Source organism: Lytechinus pictus, chromosome 5, assembly GCF_037042905.1.
Source record: "Lytechinus pictus isolate F3 Inbred chromosome 5, Lp3.0, whole genome shotgun sequence".
Classification (NCBI taxonomy): Eukaryota; Metazoa; Echinodermata; class Echinoidea; order Temnopleuroida; family Toxopneustidae; genus Lytechinus; species Lytechinus pictus.
Genome location: NC_087249.1, coordinates 48,316,386 through 48,343,049, shown reverse-complemented (window position 1 = coordinate 48,343,049; position 26,664 = coordinate 48,316,386). Strand labels below are relative to the sequence as shown.

The following is a 26,664-nucleotide window of genomic DNA, read 5'->3' as shown; positions in this document are numbered from 1 at the left end:
GAAAAAAAAAATTTAATGCGCATTTCGGAAAAATGTTGGGCGCCCGTCCTGTTTTCCGCAACCCCCCTTAACCCTGTAGGTTTAAATTGACATAACATTTGATATGTTTAAACTAGGGTAACGCCCCTTAGCTTCGTATCGTGAAGATTCTGTTTTTCTTTTGTTCTTGGGAAGGAGTGAGGAAGAAGGAGATTGAATAAGAGAGAGAGAGAAAGATACATTTAGCTGCCACTATCCTGCACACTACACTCTTAAAACAAATCAGTCAAATTGACTAGACCAGTAGTCAGCTGGGTGCAACTTATGACAACCACTGATTATCAAATTTCTGACATATATTCTATTCAGAAATAACTTTGTTCCAGTAAAATAAACCTAGAAAATAATCAAATACGACTAGAATAACAGTTGCATCCAGCTGACCCTATTAACTGGTCATTTTTGACTGACTTGTTTTTACAGTGTCACTGGCGACTGCCGAGTTTATAAACTGTGAAAAGTTATTTCAAATCTATTTTGACAACATACACGAATGTAAAAATTAAGATGACATCACTAAAGACTTTGTTGTTAATTGTTAAATAAATTATTGTGTTAAACCTTTCTCCTTTGGTATTTGAGCGTGTTCCGGCTTTTCTTTAAAATAAAAATAGAAATATATCTAGTTCGGCGATAGCACGTCAAGTAAGAAATGACTCGTGAAACCGACTCCATTTTATTGGAAAGACCCCCACAAAAATACAAAGAGTTAATGATTCTATTCTGAATAGGTCGCATATTTATTTTAATTTCAGAGGTAACAAAAGAAAGAGAGTTGCCATTGGGAGGGGTGATAGAAGAGTCATTTTCGTTGTTCCGGTTGACTGCTTGTCTGTTCGAAATGAATTCTACATGGAACCTGATATTCTATTGAAAATTTCTACAAGAACTTAATTGAATGAAATACAGACAAGTAATGTATCAAAGAATACCACAAACAACAAAGAAAATATTGAAATTGGAAAACTTACCAAATACAGCCAAATTTCTTATTTGATACCCGAATGTTCTCGTATTAACATAACGACGAGTGGATATTATGGATAAAGGACGTGTGCACATATAGGACGTAAGGGTATACTAGGACGCTTAGAATGATATAGGACATTTGGGACTGACCGTTTAAAATGAAATTTATTTGTGTATCAATAACAGGCAGCATGGGGAGGAGGAAAAGACAATACAAGTGGCTACTTCTTGGCGGGAAGACAAATGCCATGGTATCTCGTAAGTGCACCTTTTTTTCAGTTTGTTTGCATTTAATCCAAAATAGCTTAAATATACACCACTCATCAAACACACATTCTTGTAATTTCATAATCATGGAATTGAACGAGAGTGACATTTCTGTTAACAAAATCGCTCGGTGAATAGTCCAAAACCAGGACGCTTAATTCGAACTTGAATTAAATCATTACTGTCCAGACTATAATGATTTTTCCAATTAAATCAATATCTCTTGTTAACATGGTTTTCATTACCATAACATAATCTTCATTTCTGGAAGTTGTTCACCATCGTAAATATGATCATTGTTGTAATATAATGAGTATAATTGCTAAAGTTGTCACGATCATCATAACCATTTCATTATTATTATTAATTTTATCAATATAATTATCGTTGTTGTAATTATTATCATTACTATTATTCTAGTAGTTGTTATCAATTTCAATACAATTCATTGTCATCATTATTATTATGATTACACATATCCTTTATTTCTCTGTGCGCCTTTGTATGTTCATTTTGTTCTTTATTGTGGCATACATACCTTCACATGTGTAACCTATTGCACCGTATTCAGATTGTGGCATTGTGAACAGGAATGGATGATAGATGAATAGATAAATAAATGAATAAGTAAATAAATAGATCAATGAATAAATGCTCAACTACTCTACAGGTAGGTTTATCGCTTGTCGTGACGAACATCGGTAGTTCGACGTTCATCGGAGTCTCCGGGACGGCATCCATATCGGGATTTGGAGTGGTCATATACGAATTCCAGGTATGGATATCTACACAATTGCAACACTTTCTGCACTATAAAATCACTGAGCGGTGTTAATTTACTTAAAGGACAAGTCCACTCCCGAAATAGTTGATTTGAATAAAGAAAGATTAATACAACATGCACGTATTCAGGGGGTGCTTTCCGGCCCCCCGGTAGGCTTGAAAGGGGGCGCCGAAAAGAAAAGAGAGGGAAAGAAAATGGGAGGAAAAAGGAGGGGAAAAAAGAAAATAAAAATAAAAGAGGGGGGAAAAAAGAGAGAAGGAAAAAAAAGAAGAGGGAAGGGGAGGGGAGGGGGCGGCGCCGAATTGATGTTTTGCTTAGGGACGCCGAATAGATCTTCAACCTAGGGGGTGCCGAATTGATGTTCAACCGAGGGAGGGGGATTTATGGTTGACCTAGGGGCGCCGACTTGATGTTCGACATAGGGACGCCTAACTGACATTATTGAGTTTGATATATATGGGGTGCCGAATTTATGTTCGTCCTAGTGGCGCCGAATTGTTGTTTGACCTAGGGGCGCCGAATTCATGTTCGACATAGAGGCACCAAATTGATCTTCAAACTAGGGGGCGCCGAATTGATGTTCAACTGAGGGGGGGGGGGGGCGAATTTAAAGTCGACCAAGGGGCGCCGAATCGATGTTCGACATAGGGGCGCCTAATTGAGTTTGATATATATGGGGCGCCGAATTTATGTTCGTCATAGTGGCGCCGAATTGTTGTTTGACCTAGGGGCGCCGAATTGATGTTCGACATAGGGGGGCGCCGAATTGATGTCCGACATAGGGGCGCCGAATTGATCTTCAACCTAATTGATGTTCAAACGAGGGGGGACGGACGAATTAATAGTCGACCTAGGGGCGCCGAATTGATGTTCGACATAGGGGCGCCTAATTCAGTTTGATATATATGGGGCGCCGAATTTATGTTCGTCCTAGTGGCGACGAATTGTTGTTTGACGTAGGGGTGCCGAATTGATCTTCAACCTAGGGGGCACAAAATTGATGTTCAACCGAGGAGGGGGGGGGGGACGAATTAATGGTCGACCTAGGGGCGCCTAATTGAGTTTGATATATATGGGGCGCCGAATTTATGTTCGTCCTAGTGGCGACGAATTGTTGTTTGACGTAGGGGCGCCGAATTGATGTTCAACCAAGGGTAGCGCCGAATTGATGATCGACCGGGGGGGGGGGGGGGGGGGGAGTGACGCCGAATTGATGTCCGACCTAGGGGCGCCGTATTGATGTTCGACATTGCGGGGCGCCGAATTGATATTCAACCGGGGGGGGGGGGGCGCCGAGTGGATGTTATACCTGGGGGCGCCGAGTGGATGTTATACCTAGGGGCGCCGGATTGAAGTTCGATATAGGGGACGCAATACTTATGTTCTACTTAGGGGCGTCGAATTGATGTCCGACATAGGGGCGCCGAATTGATGTTCAACCGGGGGGGGGGGGGGGCACCGATTTTATGTTTTACCTAGGGATGTCAACTTGATGTTCAACGTAGGGAGGGGGCGCTAATTTCATATTCGACCTTAGGAGCACCAATTCGATGTTTGTCTTGGGGCGCCAAATTCATGTTCAACCTAAGATGGGGGGGGGGGGGCGCCAAATTCATATTCGTCTTTTGGGGCTCCAATTTGATGTTTGACCGGGGGGGGGGGGGGCGCCAAACTTATGTTTGCTCGCATCAAAAGCTTATAGTTAGATGCCCATCCTGTTAATGATTATACCAAAAGTGCTTAGAAAAGTCCAAATTTCAGGTCAAAATATCATATTTAATCTCGCTCTTCGCGCTCTCATCAATTGTTTAGTAAGATGACTATCCCATTCATAATTAGATAAAGTGCTTAGAATGTCCAACTTTGGGTCGAAAGATAAAAAAATTCAGCTCTCGCTTCGCGCTCGCATAAAATGTTTTGTTAGATATTCCTCCTGTACATGATTACAAAAAATGCTTTCTCGAATGTCCAAATTTTAAATCAGAAAATAAAACAATTTTCAGCTCGCGCTTTGCGCTCGCATTAATTGTTTAGATAGGTACTCATCTTGTTAATGGTCACAAAATGTGCACAGAATAACACTTTTTCGGTCTGAATATCAAAAATTTTCAATAGATTAGAAGCACAATCTGTTTTTGATTACAGAACGTGCTTAGGATGTCCAAATGTTAAGGCAGAATCTTAAAAAAAAATCAGCCCGCGCTTCGCGCTCACATCAGTTATTTAAATAGATACCCATCCTGTTCATGGTTACAAAATGTACAGTTTCCGGGTCGGAAATTTTGAAATTGACAGCTCGCGTTTTGCACTCGCACAAAATGTTGAGATAGATACTCATCCTGTTGTTGATTATCAAAGGTCCTTTACTTTCAGGTCAGAATATCAAAAATTTTCGGCTCGCGTTTTGCGCTCGCACTGATATTGTTTAGATATATACGTATACCCATGATGTTCACGGTTGCAAAAAGTGCTTAAAATTTCCGATCGAGAAACATATAGATGAAAATACTCCCCCTCCCTATTGGCGAAAGCTGGATCCGCCCCTGATAAAGAAATTGCAGCTCCCGCACACACAATTTTAGTCGGGCCTACCACTCTGATAAGAAGTTGAGCCAAATTGAAACTCCAATGTGCCTAAATCTATTCTTTAAAAAAAAGTGCTATTTTTTAATGCACACATTAAAAAAAGGTCTTCGATTACCCTTTTTCACGTGATTATGAAATAAGATATTTCAATATGCATTTAAGGCACATATGATTGCCTAGCGGGGGTAGTCTGCAGGCACAGACCTTGATTGGAACTTTGATCAACAAGTGTGCCTCCACGCAAAGACTAGCACATACAAACCTCGCTGTTCCAATAGAGCCTTCGGTACACAAGGCACGAGTAGGCTGCACATTCAGACCCTTAACTCGAGTGAAGGGTTTGTCCAGCAGACGGGGGGGGGGGGGGTCATTTTCCGAAAAGCTCACAGGGGCGCCAAAATTAGGTCTGGCACCCCAGGGTGCAAAATTTCGGATACGCGCCTGAATAACACCGAAAATTTCATCGAAATCGGGTGTACAATAAAAAAGTTAAGACAGTTTAAGGTTTCGATTAATTTCACAAAAGAGTTATTTGCTTATCCAGGTGGGTGTTTCATAAAGCTGTTCGTAAGTTAAGAACGACTGGTGATTGTTTCTTGTGGTAAATAGTATATACCAAAATGTTCATTGGCGATGGTTTAGCGCGTAAGAAAGGATCATCAGTCGTTCTTAAAGTCGAAAATGTATGCAAAAGGGGGCTGATGACATCATTCACTCACTATTTCTTTTGCATTTTTTTTAAATCTGAAATATGAACTATTTAAATTTTTTTCTTCGTTGTTATGTCGAACAAAATGTTTATTCCTCCCGGAACATTGTAGTATTAATATTGTTTTTACATTTCATGGTTCAGTCAAGTTGGTCCTCATCGCCAAATCTATATATATATATATTTGTATATATATATATAAATATATTTATATAATAAATATTGTATAATAAAAAAAATAAAAAAAAACCCTAAAACAAGTCGTGAGTTAGAGACATCACCGACGCTCTCATTAGCATGTCTCGGAGTTGTGAATATAACTGTTTTGTGAAAAATAAGCAAAACTTTAAAATGTCATAACTTTCTTATTTCACATCCGATTTTGATGAAATGTTCAATGTTAAGGTACTTTCTGGGGTGGACTTGAACTCTAAAATACTTCAATCTACGGAAGGTGGGGAGTGAGTCAAACAATGACCTTAGCTTTTGAAGTAATTTTAATCAAAATGTATTGCATGTCTCGATGAAATATTATATTTTCTTTCTTCTCTTTTAACATTTCTGTCGTTTTTTTAGGCCTTGAATTGTTTGCTGTTGTTGGGATTCATCTTTGTGCCTGTGTACTTCGCGTCAGAGGTATGTAAAACCCTGATAAAATGATGGTAAAATGATATTACGGAAAAAGTACTGTATGGGATGTTGCTCAAAGATATATGTAGTACACTCGCTGAAAGAAATTTAGTAGATGAGATTTTTCGTCATATATATACATTATAGTAACCCTTTTTTCATATACTTAGAGGCCTACACTGATATTGGTATGCAGTTGTGTATGTCCGCTGTCACCTTATTGTTGTTTTTGTTGTTATGATTATTTAAATCGTCAAATATTGAATGTCACAATGGTATAGGTAAAGAATTCGTTAGTACTTGAATTTTAATTCCAATGGAACTAGATTATAATATTAAGTCGAAGCATGAAAAAATCTGACTCTGAACTGAACCATATATGTTGTTGAAAATAACGTAAGTTTTGATAGGTCTGACTTGATGTAACTGCGCCATTATGATGGTAAATTTTTTTATGAAGGAAATAAGTGTACATATCAAAGTTCTAAATCATTATCAGCTTACTAATATTTCACACTGGCCGAATGGGTAATCACCGGTAACTATAAAATGATATGTGTGATATATAATTTATCTGAACAGATTAAAATATAGATATTGGATCATGGACAATGAAATATGGATTTAATGAACATGATAATTTGAAAAAGGTTAACATCGTAACAAATTACTTTCTTTTCCAAGGTTTCGACGGTCCCTGAATATCTCAAACTCCGATTTGGAGGGGATCGTCTTCAAATCTTCATCTCCGTAATCAATCTCATCATGGCGATCGTTGTCATGTTATCGGTAAATATACAGTCACTCTTTATAATCTATTAACAGAAGGACGAGAAAAGAACATGATCGTAGTATGGTATCTTGAATACAGAATAACATTATCTTAACGAATGCGCAATACCTTTGAGGGCAGTATTTGAATACAACAAATCTGAACGCATTCTTGGAACGTAACCAAAAATCTGCGGGCAATACTTGCTTGTAATCTGAAAGCAAGGTTGAACGCAACAAATCTGAAAGGAGTTGTCAGACGTTTCATTCGTCAAAATGTGATTTATCCGAGAGTTCACGCGGTAGTCCTCCTCAGCCAATCAAACTGAAGTAGAGTTATCATATCCGGCAATTCGTCGGACAAAAATGTGGATGAAACGCTTCCTTGACATTAGTATTTGAATGCGCCATAATCCTGAACGCAATGTTTGAAAGCAAAACATCGAAATGCGGCGATTGAATACATATTATCTGGACAGAATATAGCTGAACATCGTATCTGCATGCAATATATTCTAAAAAGCAAAGTTGAAGGATACTTATATGAACACATACCCTGAAAGTAAAATCTGATAGCAATATCTAATCTTCATCATTATATATCCCAACACACTTTCCCAATATTATCTGAATGCACAATTTGAACGCAAAATTCAAACGCATTATTGGCACGCACCATTATCTGAAAGGAAGGCGGATCGCAACAATCTAAAGTCACTGTTTGAATGAAATCTTATTGGAGTATTTAAATCAACCTATGAATGCGTCCTTCTTGATTTATGTGATAAGTAGGTCCTATGTATTCCGTAAACAGTACAAACGTTGTTTAAAATGTGTATACAATGCTGTTTACTATATGAACCTTACAGTAGTTGTTTAAACAGTTTAAAAAGTGTTTAAGGTCTTACAACAACAAATCTAATTTTCGATATTCAATCCTCAATAGATTAACAGTCAAACAACTAATGTAAGGTTCATATAGTAAACAATGTTGTATAACATTTTAATCAGCGTTTTAACGCATGGATGACAAACAAGGTCGATTTAACATTCATATTGAATTTTATATTTTTATAACTTTTCAGATACGTACACTCTTAATTGCAGGGATTTGAAATACCTAAATACTTGGACCACCCGGGTCGTGTGGTCCAGTGGGTTAGATCATTGGATTCATAATCGCAAGGTTGTGAGTTCGAATCCCCACTACGTCATTGTCTCCACTTTGATAAAAAGGCCCGAGAGTAATATCTGACATCTGTTGACTATAAGGTCAGCCACTATTACTGATAAACCTAGACGTAGAATGTATCCTAGGTAATTGGTTATATACCAGCTTGCCGAGCTCCTACCATAAACAGAAACAGGTGGACTGTAGTTAGGGGCCGATCGAATTCTGTTTTTAGATTAAATCCTAAACGTTCATTTTAATATTAAAATGACCTGAATTCAAATCCCTCGAGATTTAAAAATGATTATTTAGGATTCGAAATAAATCCAGAATTTGATTGGTCCAAACGACAGTCCAGATGGATTTATTTAGAATCCTGCAAGTTATGGTGTACTGGAGAGGGACTGAAATTACAAAATGTATTTTCACACATTATAATAAATCTGTAAGACCTATCAAATACTTGTACACCATATAAGTTCTTTGGTAAACACACGTATCATGCTCGCAAGTATTAGAGACTCGCTCGTCCTTTGCGTTCGATTGTTAAATATCCCTACAATTATAGCCTCTGAACAACGGTTGTATGTACACAATCGATTCGTTCTTTATTCTGGCCTGGATCAATTCACTATGAAGTGTCAAACTCAATCTGTCCTGATAATAAAGTTTATGATTGTGCAGAACTGACATTTAACACATAACATTTACTTGCTACATAGAAAAGGTATCGATGAAAAAAAAAAAATAATATATATAATATGATAATCTAATAATATTATATATATAATATAATAATAAAAAAAAACATGATAACAGGACATTTTAGCCATCACTTCGAAGACGCTTATCATAAGTACAGCGCTGATTTTGTCAAAAGCCCTTCATAATAACGAAGCCGTTGTCGAAAATGCGTGAATCAAAACAGCAGTGCCGTCCTGGACCCTGGACAAACAACATATTTGCAATTTTTGGTCCAGTCCGAATGTGCTGTTCCAGTCCCCTAACTTTCGACAATGACCTCTGATCTTTCCATCCTGATTTGACTTGCATTTCAAAGGAATTGGTGTGTTGTAGAATGCGTCTTCGAAGTGGATGTCAAAATACGCTAATATCAGGCTGTCTCAGCGCTTGCTCTAAAAGAATTGCATTTTGATTATATTTCACATATTTCTGTATTACGTTATGCATGATATAGTGTATAACTTCTTTGCGAACTAGTCCCATTTCCACACGCTTAAGGTAATTATTTTTGGAGCGTTGTTTACCATGTTTACCAGTCTCGGACTTTGAGAGGGGAGTGGGTTCGAATCCCAGCCATGGTGTAATTTCATTAAGCAAGAAATTGATCCACAATGTGTTGAACTCAACTCAGATGAGGAAAAATGGGTACCAGCAGGAAGTAATTTCTCAAAAAGCTGTGAGCACCGGAAGAGCCTTGCTTAGCCGGGGGTAGAACAGGAACGCCTTGAGCAACTAACAAGGTGGATATGTGGTCTACACAAATGCCCTATAATAAAAGTAATGGTGTTGATGATGATAATAATGATAATAATAATAATAATAACGATAATAATGATAATAAAGTAATTATTATTATTGTCATTACTGTTATCGTTATCATTGTTATTCTTATTCAACTGCAGGGAGAGATCTACGCTGGATCCTTGGTCATTCAACAATCCTTAGGATGGGACATCTATACATCTGTCATCGTCCTGCTCCTCCTGACCGCTGTGTATACGGTGGCAGGTGGATTAAAAGCAGTCATCTACACGGATGCCATCCAAGCTGTTGTCATGACGATTGGTGCCTTTATTTTAATGGGAATCGGTGAGTGATGTTAAGATAACATTGTAAGAAGTGGATGAACACAGTGTGTGAGAGGTATTTGTGTGTAAGTTTATGCAGACGCATGTTAATCGGATATAATAATTAACGTCTGTGGCCTGGGAGAGACATTTAACGTCACCATGAGAAAGACTAGACCAAGGCTCCAACCTCGAATCTCTGCATCAATTCGTAACTCCCCATGTATAGTAGCTTGATCAACATGCACACGCCACTGAGCCCAGATATTAAAAACGAATGATGCTAGGGTGTCTCTGAATGACCTTGCAATAGTAGTCATGCATGCAAATCCTAGGTCATATAGGTTAAACAAAATTATAAAATTTATTCTTTCAGCCTTCTCGGAGATCGGCTGGTCCATGGAGACCCTTCGTCTCCGTTACATGTCAGCAATCCCCAACACCACCCAGGTCTGGGGAAACACCACCTGCGGAATGCCCACTGAGGATACATGGCACATCTTCCGTGATGCTAAGACATCGGACCTGCCCTGGCCGGGATCTGTCTTTGGTACCCTCGTCCTGGGATGCTACTTCTGGTGTACAAACCAGGTACTGTTTACCCTCAGGTGATCCTTCTGCCATCAGGATCCTGTTTCACGAATACTTACAATAACACACACATGCAAATTTTCTATAACAATGTTACCATCAGCCAATAAAATTGGACCTTTTTCAGTAGCTTTGAACTGTTACTGCAAATGTGTAAGTATGACAAGTTAAATGAAACGGTCTTATTTTCCCCATTGTACATGGGTATTGATTTAGGACAGTTTGTCCTAAGTTCAAGGACACGTTGTGCATATTGCAGAAAATGTGCAATCAAATGCACACTTTCTGCAATATGCACAACGTTTCCTTGAACTTAGGACCAACTGTCCTAGATCAATCAGAATCAAATATTATGGCCTTGAGCTCCTCTGCAATGGGCAAAAAGTCAAGTAATTCTTTGTCGTTTTTCCTTGACATTCTTAATGGTGTGGGGGTGTCGGCATTAAGCAACTGTGTGTTCAACGAACTGCCTGACTGCTTATCATGTGGTGATTATCATGATAATCCCGTGGTACTTCCAATACAAACTGTCCTATTAATTATCTCCATCATTTTTTTTTACGATAGCATAAATTTTGCTAGCAAACCTTTGCGTTCTGTTTAAAATTCAGAAAGGATTCCTTCACAGAATCTCTAGTGAAGCCATCGCTTGGTATAAATATTGATGACCATACGTCTTTGTCCCTCTGTCGTATCAGACGCTAGGTGTTGTTGGACCAAACGAAAAGTGTACTTTAACTCCTTTTATGCCACATGATTTGCTGCTCAATGATATTTGTGTGTATGATTATGGTTCAGTTGGCGACGTTGAGCATTGACAAGCAAAGGGTTAACTTTTATCATTGCTTCTTGCAGGTGATTGTTCAACGTACTCTTGCGGCAAGAAACGTGACCCACAGCAAGGCCGCCTGTATAATGACTGGATACTTCAAGATCCTTCCCATGTTCTTGATGGTCATCCCTGGCATGATCAGCCGAACTATGTGGCCAGGTAAGTCTCACCAACTTTACTAAGTTATTGTTGACCAGTTGTCTACGGAATTTGCAATTCACATAGGCGTTCCACAGGAAAAATCTACATCCAGTATGCAACGGGTTAAATGAGATTTCCTTTCACTTTTGATACATCGTCTGCTTCATGCCTTCATCCTTTACGGTTACAAAGGACCAGGGCCGTAGCTAGAGGGGGGTTATGGGGGGTGTGACACCCCCCCCCAACATTCATGGCAGTCGGCAAAATCATGTACCAGTTGGCAAAATGGAGGATAGGGGAGAAAAAGAAAGAGGGAAAGAAAGGAAGAGAAAAAAGAAAGAAGGAGAGAGGGGGAGAGAAAGAAAAAGAAAGAAAGAAAGAGAGAGAGAGAAAGAGAGAGAGAAAGGAGGAAAGAAAGAAAGAAATAAAGAAAAAAAAAGGAAAGAAAAATAGGGGTACTAACTTCGAAGAAGGTTACGACTTTTGGAGTAAAGACAACCAGTTGGCAAATCCAAGTCCATGTAGCCAGGCTTAGAGCCCTACTAGTCAGCGAAATACAAAGGACAAAACAGATGGAGCTATAATAACACACAGAGTAAGCCCCGCTCCTCCCCCAATATAAACAAGCTTGTGAGTTTGCAAATTATACCACAATTATTGACCATTTAACAAACACATTAGTTTTGTAAAATCAGAGGCAAGACTAGGTAAATAAATATGGGGTAGGATGAATTTCCAAGGTTTAAGTTGAATAATCAAAGCCAAAGTATAGTTGGCAAATTATAAAGTGGGCCTATTAAAGTGGCAGAACACTATACGCTCTACCAGTCAGCAAAGTGATGTACAAGTACTGCCCCGTTTCAGATCTGAAAAGAACAGAACACAAGACTTAAAAAACTGGTAACTCTTCAGTTGGCAAATTCATGAAGACAGGTCTACAACTTGTAGACTTGTCTACAAGTTTGCAGTTTGAAGTTATTTTTACTAAATTCTGTCGCCGAAGATTTTTTTTTGTTTATGGTGTCAGAATGTGCTTGGGGTGGGGATGGGTGGGAGTGGGGGCAGGTTGGGGTTGCATCATTCCTGGTGCTCGCATTGTCTGACTAATGAGATATATAGTCCTGTTGTATTTTAAGTCCATGAGGATTATGCACCAAATTATCTCCTCGCACTTCAAGTTATTATTGTTTTATGTAGTGACATATGCTTTTTTCATGACTATATACTTAAATTGATTGCCCCCTTTTAAGGCCTTAATAAAACATTTCCAGTCTGTGCTTACGTTCGCATTGGTGTGGACCGATATAGATACCGGGCTGGTGTAAAATCAACACCGGCGTTTTTGCAGTGCACGAATTCCTAAAGACAGTCCTTAAAATGTCCCTTTTTCTGATCTAATTACAACAATTTTTCAGCTCGCGCTTCGCGCTCGCACCCCTTAATTTGTGAAATAGTAAATTCCTACAAACAAGCCATAGAATGCCCCTCTTCAGGTCTGAATTTTAAAAATTGTTAGCTCGCGCTTCTCGCCCGCAACATTTCATTAGTGAAATACGTATCATGTTTATGATTACAATGACCACAAAAAGTGCTTCATGTACCAGTGTAATTTTAACAGAATCAGCAAGCGCTTGGCGCTCGCATTAGATGACTATGATGAGATACGTACGCACTTCATAAATTCCAAAAGATAGTCCTTAAAATGTCCCTTTTTAGGGTTAAGTTATACAAAAAAAATTCAGCTCGCGCTTCGCGCTCGCATTGTTTGTTTTGTGAGACAGGTACGTATCATGATTACAAAACTTTGCTTATAATGTCCCTTTTTAGGACTGAATATCAAACATTTTCAGCTCGCGCTTCGCGCTCGCATTATTTGATCACTTAGATACATATCCGTTTAATGGCACAGTCCTTAAAATGTCTCTATTAGGTCAGTATACATGGCAATTGAGCGCGCTTCGCGCGCCCACTTAATGACTCAAAATTTTTGCTGGTGCCCCCCCATGCCGTGACCCAGCGTACGCCACTGTTAGCAGTAGCGCTCTTGAAATTTTAGTTGAGACATCTTGCACAGAAGGTCAATTAAAAATTAACAAATCTTTGATTTTGATATTATTAATGCATATAGGGTATATCATTATACTGCAAGTTAGCAACTACGGCACACTAGCCTTTCTATTTTGATCCAAAATGTTTATTTTTACAGTGCAAATATCTTTCTATATCTTTGTATAATTTACCTTAAAGTATTCACCAAATGCCACTAATTCAATTCTAAAAATTATAAATCTTTTAGCATGTGATTATTGTAGGGGGGGGGGGGCACATCCCCCATCAGACTCCCACTGTGCTCACGTTGGCGCTGTCACGCCAAATTTAGTTGGCAAATTTAGCTGGTACACCCCCCCCCCCCCCCCCAACAAAATGCTTCTGGCTACGGCCCTGCAAAGGACGCCATGATCGGTCCCATTTGGAAAAAAAAAATCTTTTGCAATATGTTGATAGAATAAGAAGCTTTGCTAATTATGTTACGTACTCTGAAAACTTTATTTTGATAAGATGCTCAGCAGGGTTGACATGGTAGCTACCACATTAGCAAAGTTCCCGTGAGAGTATTCTTCTATGTAACGGTGCACAAGTGGTAAACATAGTATAACATTTTGTAAGTTATTTAATGTCCGATCATGATAACTTAAAATCAGAAAGACTAATAACAATCAACATTCAGTGACATAATGTATACCATGCAGATTGAAGCCTACATCACCAGCGGATTTGAAGTCGGGGACCGATTGTGTTCTTCAGTCATACCCCTCGATATTTATCTTGCCACAATAAAAAAAACCTCGGGATTTGGGCATTATCGGCGAACAAGATGACGTCTGTAACGAAATAATCATACAGTTCACTATCGACAAATCGTTCGAAGTGTTTCTGCTCGAGTAATGACGAAACGAAATAATCCATGAACTTTTCTTATATTTCATGAGCAGATGACATCGCTTGTGTCGATCCAGTAGTTTGTGAGAAAGCTTGTGGAAATCCAGCAGGGTGTTCTAACATCGCATATCCAAGACTCGTAGTTGAACTGATGCCGACAGGTAAATGTTTATTTCAATTGATTATTGAAATCCTTGATGTGATTTTGAGAGTTTTCTTGCGTAATTTAATACCCTTTCCAAGATTTTAGAGAGCAAGAAAATTCTTGATCAATTTTCTGGCAATTCTGTAGGCCTATTACAATACCCTTAAAATATTGCTCAAAATTTGTGCTCGCAAACTTTGTCTTTCGTCTACAGGACTTCGCGGGTTGATGCTGGCGACGATGTTGGCAGCTATGATAAGTTCGTTGACCTCCATCTTCAACGCAGCCAGCTCGATGTTCGTCATCGACGTATGGTACAAGATCAGACCGAGATCGACAGAGCTCGAGCTCGTTATCGTTGGAAAGTATGTTCCCCGTGTAGTCAATATCAGGATTGATTTGCTCCTTTGTCGTCAACATTCCTTTTGGCAATAATGAAATTCGGTTAGGCAAACCCAGAGGCAATATTTTTTCAGTGTTTGTGCCACAGACAATAGCGGCTTCATTAATCCGAGGCAAAATGACTAGGGAGTGACCTTATTGCACTACTGATGAGCGGTACTGCACTGCAAAAACTCTGGTGTTGATTTAAAACCAGCCCGGAATCTATATATGTCCACACCAGAGAAGTGTTAAACAACACCGGTTTTGGTATAAGTCAAACACCAGATAGGTATTTATACAACACCACTTAGTTTTAAAACAGCATCGGTTTGATTAAAAAAATGTTGTTGTTTCAATACTTCTCTGGTGTGGACATATATAGATTCCGGGCTGGTGTTAAATCAACACCGGATTTTTTGCAGTGTGACAAGATAAGTAGATAGAATATGATGATAACACATTTCAAAGTTGGGATATCCAAGTACATTTATATACTGGGACATTTCAATCCGCCATCATTAATTATTTGTCTCATAACAAAATCTCGTGATGAAATTTCAGAGTGCAATACTTCTCAAGATAGAGTGGCTTCAAGAGAAGGCGCAACATCGTTAGAAAAAGATCCCGAGTACCCCCAATTATCATGATTATGGAAAAGCTTCAGCCATAATAGAAAAGGGCTCGTGTATCTAAGGAAAGGAAAGCGACAAAACACGATAGCAAAGTTAGCAAAATAACTAAAAAGAAGCAAAGCAAAAAAATAAAAATGCCTAAAAGGTTAATACAGTGAAAGATCAACGATTTGGCCAGAACCATGAAAGAGGTAAAGGTTTATCGTATTCCAGACACCTCCGTTTTTGCCTTTATAAATACGGCTTTTTACATTGATACTCCATTATATTTTCATGAACATCTTAAAGTTTATTTTATAATAACCAATATTCTATCTAATTCCCTATTTTCGTGATCAGATTGGCGACGATTGTTCTGGTAGTAGTAGGGGTATTATGGATTCCTGTCATTCAAGCGTATGGTTCTGGGCAGCTCTTCGTGTACTTGCAAGCCATCTTGTCCTACCTTACCCCTGCTGTATTCTCGGTCTTCTCGGCAGCTGTTGCTTGGCACAGAATCAATGAAACGGTTGGTCATTATTTCAGGCAAATCATAAACAAAATCTAAAGCAAGGGGGGTGGGTTGTTGATTGAAGAATGCTTATACAGATAGAAAAAAACTGAGATATAAAACGCAAATATATTCATTTTTAAATCTTTCAAAGTCAGAATGGGTCCGCACGCACGATAGGCCATACAGTCACACTGACCGAACGAACTCCGGACCTATCAAAGCTATAACGTTACAAACGACAGATCATTGACCGGTTTGGAGTCAGTTTCGTTGGCGTGACTGTCGAATAACAGTGCTATTCGTATTGATTAACAATGATATCGATTATTTTCGTTACAAGCCACCACTGCATCTTGCTTGATGTGGCTTTAGCATCAAACTTGAGGGGCTATGTTTTACATGAAAAATAAAGAATGTATTGCATGTAATGAGTTCCAGGGCACTGTGGAGCCGTGTTATGTGCAAACGCCGGGATATATGCAAACAACGGTATATGTGCAAAATTTCGCCGGGATTTGTGCAAACAACGGTATTTGTGCAAACACCACGCCGGGAAATGTGCAAATCTCCCGGGGGGCAAATCTGTCAAAATTTATTAACGGCATCTGTGCAAACGTGACGACAGGATATGTACAAATGAACAATTTTCACGGGAAATGTGCAAACCTTTGAGATATGTGAAAATCACTGTATTTAGCAATACTAACTCTATTTCTCATGAAATGTGTCATAGCATTAACATGCCTGCCTATGGAAGCTACAGTGCCATCGGCGGTGGGGGGGGGGGGGGGTGGTGTTACACCCACAAATGTAATAAACGCCCACAAGTGTTATAGCGCCCACAAATGTAATAACACTTTACCCACAAATGTAATAATGACTTTACCCACAAATGTAATAAATTTGAAGGGATTTTTCGCAAATCTGTTCTGAACTAAAACCCTATAGTAATACGTTCATATAGCGCAAAGTCACAGTCTTTTTTCTCCAGACCCAGTTATATAAAACATTTAAACAATCTTCCAAACAAATGAAAATTAATTCTTCTTAATGTTAAATAACTGTTGTTGTTGTTGTTGTTTTAGCTTATACGGCGTGTATCATTCTAACATAGAAGTATAGCGTAGTCTTTCCTCCAGACCCAGTTATAAATAAATCATTAAAAACAAAACGACAACAAAAAAGACCCTGCAATCTTATCAACATTGAATAGCATGGAAATATGGTGTAGTTTTTGCTCTAGACCCAGTTATTTCAAAATAGCAAATGATAAAAAACAATAAAAACAAACAAACGATATTAACAAAGACCCCACAATCCCAATGATGTCGAATAACTTGAAAATATAGCGTAGTCTTTCCTCAAGACCCAGTTATTTCAAAATAACAAATCACAAAAAGATAGATAGTAATAAAACAAAGACCCCACAATCTTATTGATGTTGAATAACATGAAAATAAATGCAGTCTTTCCTCCAGACCGAGATATTAAAAAAAACAAATACAAAAAATACCAAAAAAATATAAAAAAAGACCCCGCAATCTTATTGATGTTGAAAAACATGGAAATATAGTGTAGTCTCCCCTCCACACCCACTTATTTCAAAATTACAAACCATTTTTAAAAAAGTGAAAAAAAGTAACAAAGAACCCATTATCTTATTAATGCTGAATAACAAGGAGACATGGCGTAGTCTTTCTTCCAGACCCAATTATTTAAAAATAACAAAACAATACAATATAACCCAACAATATTTAAACTAAGAACCTGTAATAAAATAAAGGTTTAGAGAGTTTTCTTTATTCAAGACTTTGTCATTTTCAAAATTAAGATAAATGAAATATTCATTTAACTAAGACTCAATCATGTTCTTGTTCCTGTTCAACATGAATAAGATGATCGGGGGAGCATTTCATCAACATTAGTTATGTCCGACAAGTTGTCAGATCTGACAACCTTCCTTGATGTTGATTGGCTAAGAAGCAGTGCTACCATGGTAAGTGTCGGATAAAACGTCTGACAACTCCTTTCATGAAATGCTCCCCGGGCTCTTAGTTTTGAAGATTTTATTTTTAATTAGAAATTTCTTAGCCTGGAAGAAAAATTGTGTTTAAATGCATTCTTTATTACAGGATCTTAGGCTGGAAGAGGGTTTTAATTTTAAATGTTGGTTTTGTTGTTCTGTTTCTTTTGTCTGGTAAAACTAAGTATGTGTTATCACAGGGTTTTATAGTTTGGAAGATGCTGGGGTCTAAGTTTTATGATTATGTTTCACTTAATTTGTATTTTTAAAAGAACTGGGTGTGGGGTAAAGACAAAAAAACGCTAGAAACCCAAGCATTTTAACTGAGTTTAATTTGGAAGATTGGTCTTAGCTTTGACTTTTTTTTTAATAACCGGGTCTAGACGAAAGACTAAGCTTAAAACTCGTGTTATTCCACAGGAATAAGAACATGACAGGGTCTAAAGTTTTCAAGATTGTTGAAATCATTTTTTAAATTACTGGGTCTGGAATAAAGACAACGCTCTAAACATGTGCTTTTGTACATGGTCTTGGTTTGTAGGGTTGTTGGATCTTAGATTCTTTTTTTTTTGGGGGGGGGATGGGTTTAATTGCTTTTTATGCCACCGCAGATGAAGTCTGGAGGGGGCATTAAGCGTTGCCCATCAGTCCGTCCGGCCTTCCGTTCGTCCGTCCGTCCCCCCACTTGGTTTCCGCGCAATAACTCGAAAAATATTTAATGGATTAAAAAAAAAATTGGTGTGTAGGTAGATGGCACCACAATACAGGTTAAGTTAGAATTCGGAGTCCGAAGGTCAAAGGTCACAGCTCATTTAATATGCGAGTTGGTTTCCGTATGATAACTTATGAAATATTCAACAGATTAAACAAAAAATTGGGTGTGTAGGTAGATGACACCAAAATACAGGCCAAGTTCGACTTCGGAGTCCGCAGGTCAAAGGTCACAGCTCACTATATATGCGAGTTGGTTCAAAGGTCTAACTTTGTTCATTATATATAAGCATATTGGTTTTTGCACGATATTAGGTTCAATTGTATTGAATGGATTTCTGATTGCGTTAAGCGGGGGCATCTGTGTCCTTTGGACACGTCAAATTTCTAATTTATTTTTTAATTAACCGTGTATGGAAGAAAGTCTGCAATCGTTCTTTATGTTATCCATAATGTATCAAATTTTATAACCACAAAAATAAGACAAATTAATCATAGGCGTAAATATTTATATCTGAATGGTACACGCCTTAAATAACAACAACAACGTTATTCCACAGGAATTAGATTATCGGGTATTCGTTTTTAAAATATTTTCAAAAACAATTTTTTTAAAAATAATAACCAAGTCTGGAGAAGGAAGACTTGCTTTACCCATGCATTATTACAATGTTTTGAAAGGGTCTTAGTTTGTATTTAAAAAAAAAATGGGTGTGGGGTAAAGACAACGCTCGAAACCCATATTTTTTACTAGTGGGTGTAAATTTTGAAGATTGATCTTAGATTGGAATTTTTTTAATTCATTTTTTAAAAAACCGTAATATTTTAATGACTAGGTCTGGAATAAAGACAACGCTCTAAACCTCTGTTTTATTACAGGTTCTTAGTTTGAAGGATTGATTGGTCTTAGATTTGGAGTTTTTTTAATTATTACTATTAGCGTTATTTTCAAAAAAAAATTACTGGGTCTTGCTGAAAGAATAGGCTATATTTCCATGTTATTCAGCATTGATAAAATGATGAGGTCTATATACTTTTTTTTAATTGTTATTTATAATTTTGAAATAACATGGTTTGGAGGAAAGACTACGCTATATTTCCATGTTATTAAACATTAAAGGACAAGTCCACACCAACAAAAAGTTGATTTGAATAAAAAGAGAAAAATCCAACAAGCATAACACTGAAAATTTCATCAAAATCGGATGTAAAATAAGAAAGTTATGACATTTTAAAGTTTTGCTTTAATTTCACGAAACATTTATATGCACATCCTGGTCAGTATGCAAATGAGGAGACTGATGACGTAATCCACTCACTATTTCTTTTGTATTTTATTATATGAAATATGAAATACTCTAATTTTCTCATCATTGTCAAGTGAAACAACGATTAATCCCCCCCTGAACACGTGGAATTAGCAGTTTAATATTACATGGTTCAGTCAAGTTGGCCCGTATTGTCAACTTTGTAAAAAATGAAATATTGTATAATTCAAACAATAAAAACAAAAGAAATAGTGAGTGATAGACATCATCGACTGACTCATTTGCATGTCACTTAGTTGTGCATATCACTGTTTTGTGAAAAAGAAGCGAAACTTTAAAATGCCATAACTTTCTTATTTTACATCCGATTTCGATGAAATTTTCAGCGTTGTGCTAGTTTGATTTTCTCTGTTTATTCAAATCAAAATTTTTCTGGGGTGGACTTGTCCTTTAATATGATTATGGGGTCTTTATACTTTTTGTTGTTGTTGTTGTTGTTGTTTTTGTATTGTTATTCATAATTTTGAAATAACTGGGTCTGGCTGAAAGACTACACTATATTTCCATGTTATTTAACATTAATAAGATTCTGTGGTCTTTATATTGGTTTTGGAATTGTTATTTATCATTTTGAAATAACTGGGTTTGGAGGAAAGGCTGCTATATTTTCATGTTATTCAATATTACCAACATTATCCTTTTAACAGTAATGTTATGAAACATTTCATGAGAAATAACCTTGATATTAAAAAAAAAACCCAGTGATTAGCACATATCCCGGAGGTTTGCACATTTCCCGTGAAAATTGTTCATTTGCACATATCCCGTCGTCACGTTTGCACAGATGCCGTTGATTAATTTTGACAGATTTGCACATTTCCCGGCGTGGCGTTTGCACAAATACCGTTGTTTGCACAAATCCTGGCGTTTGCACATAACACGGCTCCACAGGCCCCGTCGATTGATTCGACCAACCTCAAGTATATGGAAATCCATCAATGCCATATTTCTTTTTCTACAATAAATTTGCACAATGTCCTTTGAAAACAGAAAGAAGCATACTGAATTGTCAGGGAATCAGAGAATGTATGAATATACATTATCTAGAAAATGTTTAAACAAACGTGTTTTTTTTAGATGTTGACGTTGCTGGCTTTCCAAAGTTGTGGTTGATTGGATCATTCGTAACTCTTTGTCAGACGCCGGGTGCCCAGTTGAAGGTGGTACAGAGGTGTATAGGAGTTGGTATAGGAAAGTACGACTAGTGATTATCTTGCCATTCATGCCATTGGAGTTAACGACATTCAACATTGGGCACAGAGCGGACGAGGGGGGTGGGATATCAACGTTGCAGGATACTCTTTGTGGACTCTGCTAATATGTTCATATTTCTTTTAGGGGGGTGTCATTATGTTATTAACCAACTTGTTAAACCCAGATTGATGATCGTAATGGCTGGACAAACAAAATCCATGTATTTCAATATTTTTATTTGATTTTAAAAAAAACTTTATCAGGGTGCTTTCTGGGGACTGTTTTGCGGTTTCGCGGTTGGACTGACCCGGTTCATCCTAGATTTCGTATACGGTGTTCCGTCTTGTGGGCAACCCGACAGTCGACCCGACATCGTCAGGGATTTCCACTTTCTTCACTTTGCTGTATTCCTCTATGTATTCACCCTCATCCTTGTAGTGGTAATCAGCTTGTTCACCAAGCCCATTCATCCTCAAAAGGTATGATATTTTGTACAAATTAATATTGTTAGTTTTTAGAAAAGACCCAAAGTGTCCGGCCAAATTATAAACGCCATGTGGAGACCCCCTCATTAAAATGCTATTATCCACTCATTAACGCCACAGTCTTTTGTGTACATGGTAAACGAGATAGACCCGATCATGTTGTTGATAGTAATAGTAATAATAATAATAATGATGATGATAATAATAATTAAAATAATAAATTTGTACTTATACAGCGCATAATCAATTAAAACTGTTTTATGCAATTCGCATATACACATTACTCTCCAATATTACAATTACACTAAAAATAAGTATGTTTTCAAATGTCTTTTAAATGAATCAACAGAAGTACATGATCTAAGATGAATTGGTAAACTATTCCATAATCTTGGACCGCAAAAATCGAAGCGAGCTTCCCTCCTTTTGAAACAACTCTAGGAATGTGTAAAATTGAAGCGTCTTCACTAGAACGAAGTCCTTAATGAGGCCGGTGTGGTGATCTAAGTAAACTATAAATGTATTCGGGTGTCATTTTACGCATACATTTATAGACTAACAATGAAACTTTGTAAGATATTCCTTTTTTTCAGCGGGTAACCAGTTGCTATTGCCTCCCTTGCTTCACTCGCTCGCAAAGGAATAGTCCGGACCCTATTACATTGCACATTGTGCATGCTACATAAAATGAAAGGCATTTTTAAAATTCATCTTGAACCAAGGCATAAATATATAAATAGAATATAACCTAGTATGTTCTTATTTGCCTTTTATATGTAGTCGAATCTGATAGATATATTTTCACAAATTAGTAGCGCTACACAGATGCCCATATTTTGTATTAATTTCACACAGTGATATTCTGCCTTGTCCCATAGGGCGGATGCCCCTCTGCAGTCAGTTGCGTAATTAGCCAAGGAATTTTTTAGGGGGTCCGATATGGCGTATTGGGAAAAATTTCTTTAAGCTGCGAGCGATTAAAACTTTTGAACTTTTTGAATGCAAACATCTAATATGGTGATAAATTTAACATAATACTCAGAAATTATATGAGTTTTTACCCCCTTTTTCTTTCCCTTTCTTTATTTTTCTTCCCTTTTTTGGGTTTGTAAATTTGTTTAGGGGTCCGTGGCACCCCAAGCAACCCTCGTCGGTACGCCATTGACTCCAAATAATGTATCTCATTCATCTTTTTTTTTTTGCTTTTTATCAGTTGGTACGACTGACATTCTGGACGCGATTCTCGAATCTCCCGAGAATGGCAATGTCCGAGGAAAAGGCAGAAGAACAAAGGAAGAATGATATAATTCGTGCAGAAAAACAGAAAGAAGCCGCAATCAGTACGTTTATTATTCATAAGTATTGAAGTGTTATAAGTGTTAGGCATTATAATCATTGTAATTGACCATTTTTACAATAATCAACAATAACATGATATGTCTTATTATTTTTTTTCCTCAGAGGCGCATGCAAGGATAGGTATTTTAGCCTCCGTCAGCTCACGGCATCAATTTAAAAAAGAAACCAACCGTAACAATCATTCACTCAACAATTTTTAAATAATCATAATATCATTTTCAGAGCAGTTTGATAATGCAGTAAAAAAATATATCACATTAGGCCCTACCCAAGTATTAGTTTCCTTGGCGGGTAGATATAGGTGAGGGAAAATCCATACGATTAAATGGCGAAAACGGCTTAAAACGTTTACTCACGTCACGGCATGCAATCACTTTTTGCGTACATTCGTAAATCTACGAAGTGTTGGGTTATGTGACTTAACAATTCAGTGAAATGCTACAGGGCAAGCAAAATACGAATCATTACATAACGTTTAGAAAATGAATATAAATTATCATTGGGAACAGACTGAAACAGTAAGCGGCCGACCGCTAGGCACATGTACTTTTATGAATCGAATACCACAAGGGTTCCATGGAACACCGTCGGAATTTCCCTCGTTTTGCGAAAATGCAAAAATTTACCGAAACACAAATGGCAGGTTACGATGGAGATTAATCAATTTCATAGGTTACCACATTGCAATATTGAAATGAATACTGGAAAGTTTATTTGAAGGCTGAGACTTTCGGACATGTATGTTTTGTTGCAGACATACATTGCGATGTTTGTGTGGATGCATTTTGGTGTGTCACGTCATGATTAATCTTACTAACTAACTTACTTGCAATTTAAAAAAAAATCTCTAAAAACTGTTAGGTAAAGTGCGTAAAGGCTCATGTCTAGTAAATGCAAAACTGTGACTTTTCGTGATTTACCGACGTGCAAAATAACGAAGTGTATAGACCTAAAATTCGGAAATGAGAGAACGCGTTTTTACGAAAGTATTCAAAGCGTGATACCGCGCCGTAACGTGATTACGTGAGAAAACGTTGCAAGCCGGCGAAAACTTGGTTTAGAAAGAAATTAAAAAAAAATTATGGTACTGAAAAAGAAAACCAGATAATAAGATGTTCTTAGAAATGAACAAAACTTACAAAGAATCACAAAAACTATACAGAAATTAGATCTATGAAGCGATTTTCCAGGAAAATTTATAATAATTTATAATAATTATAAAAATAATGAGTAAAATTAATGAAGATAAAAATTTACTGAAAATGCCCGTCAGTGTTAGTGTGGTCCCTCATGTTGTTTCTCAAGTAACCTACGCCAGGAAAAACACGTGGTCGTGAAATGAATATAAGCCTGAATTATTTTAATGAAACTTCGTTCTAAATAAGTATTCTGGCGAATAATCAACACTTAGGATAGCCTACAACCATTTCCTATTGAAATTACGCATTTCTATACCGGAACTCGAACTTGGCTTAAATGAATTGCTAATAAAGGAGATCCCTGTTTAGTGTAAAAATGCAATGAAAGTGGAAATTACCGAAAAATTGTTTATCATTCTTTTTTCGACTAAAATAGGAGCTCAGCAGAGGACGGGTCTTAAGTGGAAGGCCTGGAACATCCTTTGTGGGATCAGCGGATCACCGGCGGACCAGGAGGAAGAACAAGACGAGGAGTCCCCCCAACACGAGATGAAAGCTACTGCTTTTGAGGATCCTAAATGGGCTAGAGTAGCCATGTTCAATGGGGTGATTTTAGGAGCCGTGTGTATATTCATTCTGTCGTACTACGGTTGATGATTCAATTCTCCCTTAAAAAAGAATTACAAAATGTATTACTGAATAGATATTTACGGAATAAAATAACTGTTTTATTTTATGGTCTATACCGAAACGTTGGCACATTTTTTTCCGAAACGGGGGAAAAACTCGAATCAAAATCTAAATAAAAGCAACAAGCGCTTGCCCCCTCCTCCGCCCCCCCCCCAGTATGCACCTGTAATCTGACATTATGACAGTTGATATGTAATATTATTTCTGAAATGCTTCCCAATGCTGTCACGCAGTCATGTTACGTTTAAAGGGGCAACACCTGCAATCTTAGTGATAGTGTTATTGTTGTAAAATACTTTGTCAAATACTAACATTTTTAGTATTTTTCTTTGTTGATTTGCTTATGAAAAGTTGCGGAAATTGTAAATTATGCTATGTATTTAGGGACGGTGCCATAGGGGGCTGGGGGCGACCATTCCCTTATGGTTATTCAAGTCTAGTTAAAAAGAAGTGAGGGAAAAGAAAAAAAAAAGAAGAGTAATGGGAGGGGGGGGGGCATAAAAAGTAACTCTATATCCAAGGTCCAGCAGACCGATCTACGTATACCAAATACCATTCGAAAGTGAATTCAGTGTAATGTCTATGAAGGAGCTTCTGGTAGAGACCCCCCCGCCCTCATATCCTGACGTAACCTACATAAAAAAACAAGAAATAATCATATCTTCTCGTCATCATGAAGTAGGATAGTTTTCTAAACAAACGCATTTTAGTTATCACAAACCGCTACACTATTCCGTGTTTTGGAGAAAAGAAGGCGGAATCAATTACTAGGGAAGCATAATTAATTTCTTGTCGTCAATCAGTCAATCAATCAATCAATCAATCAATCAATCAATCAATCAATCAATCAATCAATCAATCAATCAATCAATCAATCAATTAATCAATCGATCGATCAGTCGATCGATCGATCAATCAGTCGATCGATAGATCGATGAATCAATCAATCAACAAACCAATCAATCAATCAATCAATCATTCAATCAATCAATCAATCAATCATTGATTTGATCGAGGAAACAGAATGTAAACATTGTACCAACAAAGCAATCATTTCTCCAGATCCCATTTATGGTTATTCTATTCATAATTTTCGGTGAGCCTTTATATTATATCTAATACACAAAAGTTCAGTAAATATTTAAATTACCAGTAACATGTATTCATAAACAATATTATCCACCTCTATAATTTCAAATAGTAGGCCTGCATGTTTTGTATGTACTCATGCTGTTAGTTTCAATGCAACATAATACAAGAGAAGATAAAACTATATTTAAATTAATTTTTAGAGGCTGTTTAGTCCCCCCCCCCACATTTTAGGATTGAATAGTTTTCAACAAACAATTTAAAAATAAATGATATTTGTATAATTTTTACTCAGAGTAATTTAATATAGAGATGACAATTTTTTTTCTGAAAATGATAAAAACAGGACCCGCCTTTGAAAAAAAAATTTAAAAAATGAAAACATTGCAGTAAAAATAAATAAATAGGTAAATATAATATTACAAATAGAAACAGAATAAGATAGAATAAAATAAAATGAATTAATAATTGAAAAAAAAAAATAAATCGCAGCTAACTTCGAGTGCAATCATTAAAGTGTTCTAATTTGCATATTTTTGTGTACGAAAAATCGAACATTTCATCGTTTTTGTATTGTGATTATTACATGATGTATTTCCATTTGAAATTCAAGCAGATGCTTGTGGTATTATCAATTTCATTTTACAGTCATAATTGGCTTAGTATAATCAGGGACTTTTCCAGATACGATTGTACATTTTTTGGCAAGTATCACAACTACCTGTATTATATTGTATTAAACAATGGTGTA

The 26,664-nt window shown here is 37.1% G+C and overlaps 1 protein-coding gene across 3 annotated transcripts in view; it reads left to right on the top strand.

Annotated features, from left to right (window-relative positions):
- LOC129260143 (sodium/glucose cotransporter 4-like) overlaps positions 1-26,336 on the top strand; it is a 31,319-nt gene extending 4,983 nt beyond the window's left edge. Inside the window, exons 3-16 of one of the 3 annotated variants that reach the window (XR_010293499.1) lie at positions 1,195-1,266; positions 1,946-2,050; positions 5,931-5,990; positions 6,669-6,773; positions 9,573-9,759; positions 10,114-10,328; positions 11,184-11,319; positions 14,295-14,402; positions 14,601-14,751; positions 15,742-15,910; positions 21,415-21,630; positions 22,850-22,976; positions 24,571-24,942; positions 25,075-25,280. Coding sequence is in view for 2 of the 3 variants with exons in the window: in XM_054898186.2 (XP_054754161.2) it covers positions 1,195-1,266; positions 1,946-2,050; positions 5,931-5,990; positions 6,669-6,773; positions 9,573-9,759; positions 10,114-10,328; positions 11,184-11,319; positions 14,295-14,402; positions 14,601-14,751; positions 15,742-15,910; positions 21,415-21,630; positions 22,850-22,976; positions 24,571-24,788 (1,869 nt within the window). In the remaining variant the exon portion in view is untranslated. Of the gene's footprint in view, positions 1-1,194; positions 1,267-1,945; positions 2,051-5,930; positions 5,991-6,668; positions 6,774-9,572; positions 9,760-10,113; positions 10,329-11,183; positions 11,320-14,294; positions 14,403-14,600; positions 14,752-15,741; positions 15,911-21,414; positions 21,631-22,849; positions 22,977-24,570 lie in introns of all 3 variants that reach the window. The other 2 variants (XM_054898186.2, XM_054898185.2) reach the window with 2 other exon arrangements.
- The last annotated feature ends 328 nt before the right edge of the window (positions 26,337-26,664 follow it).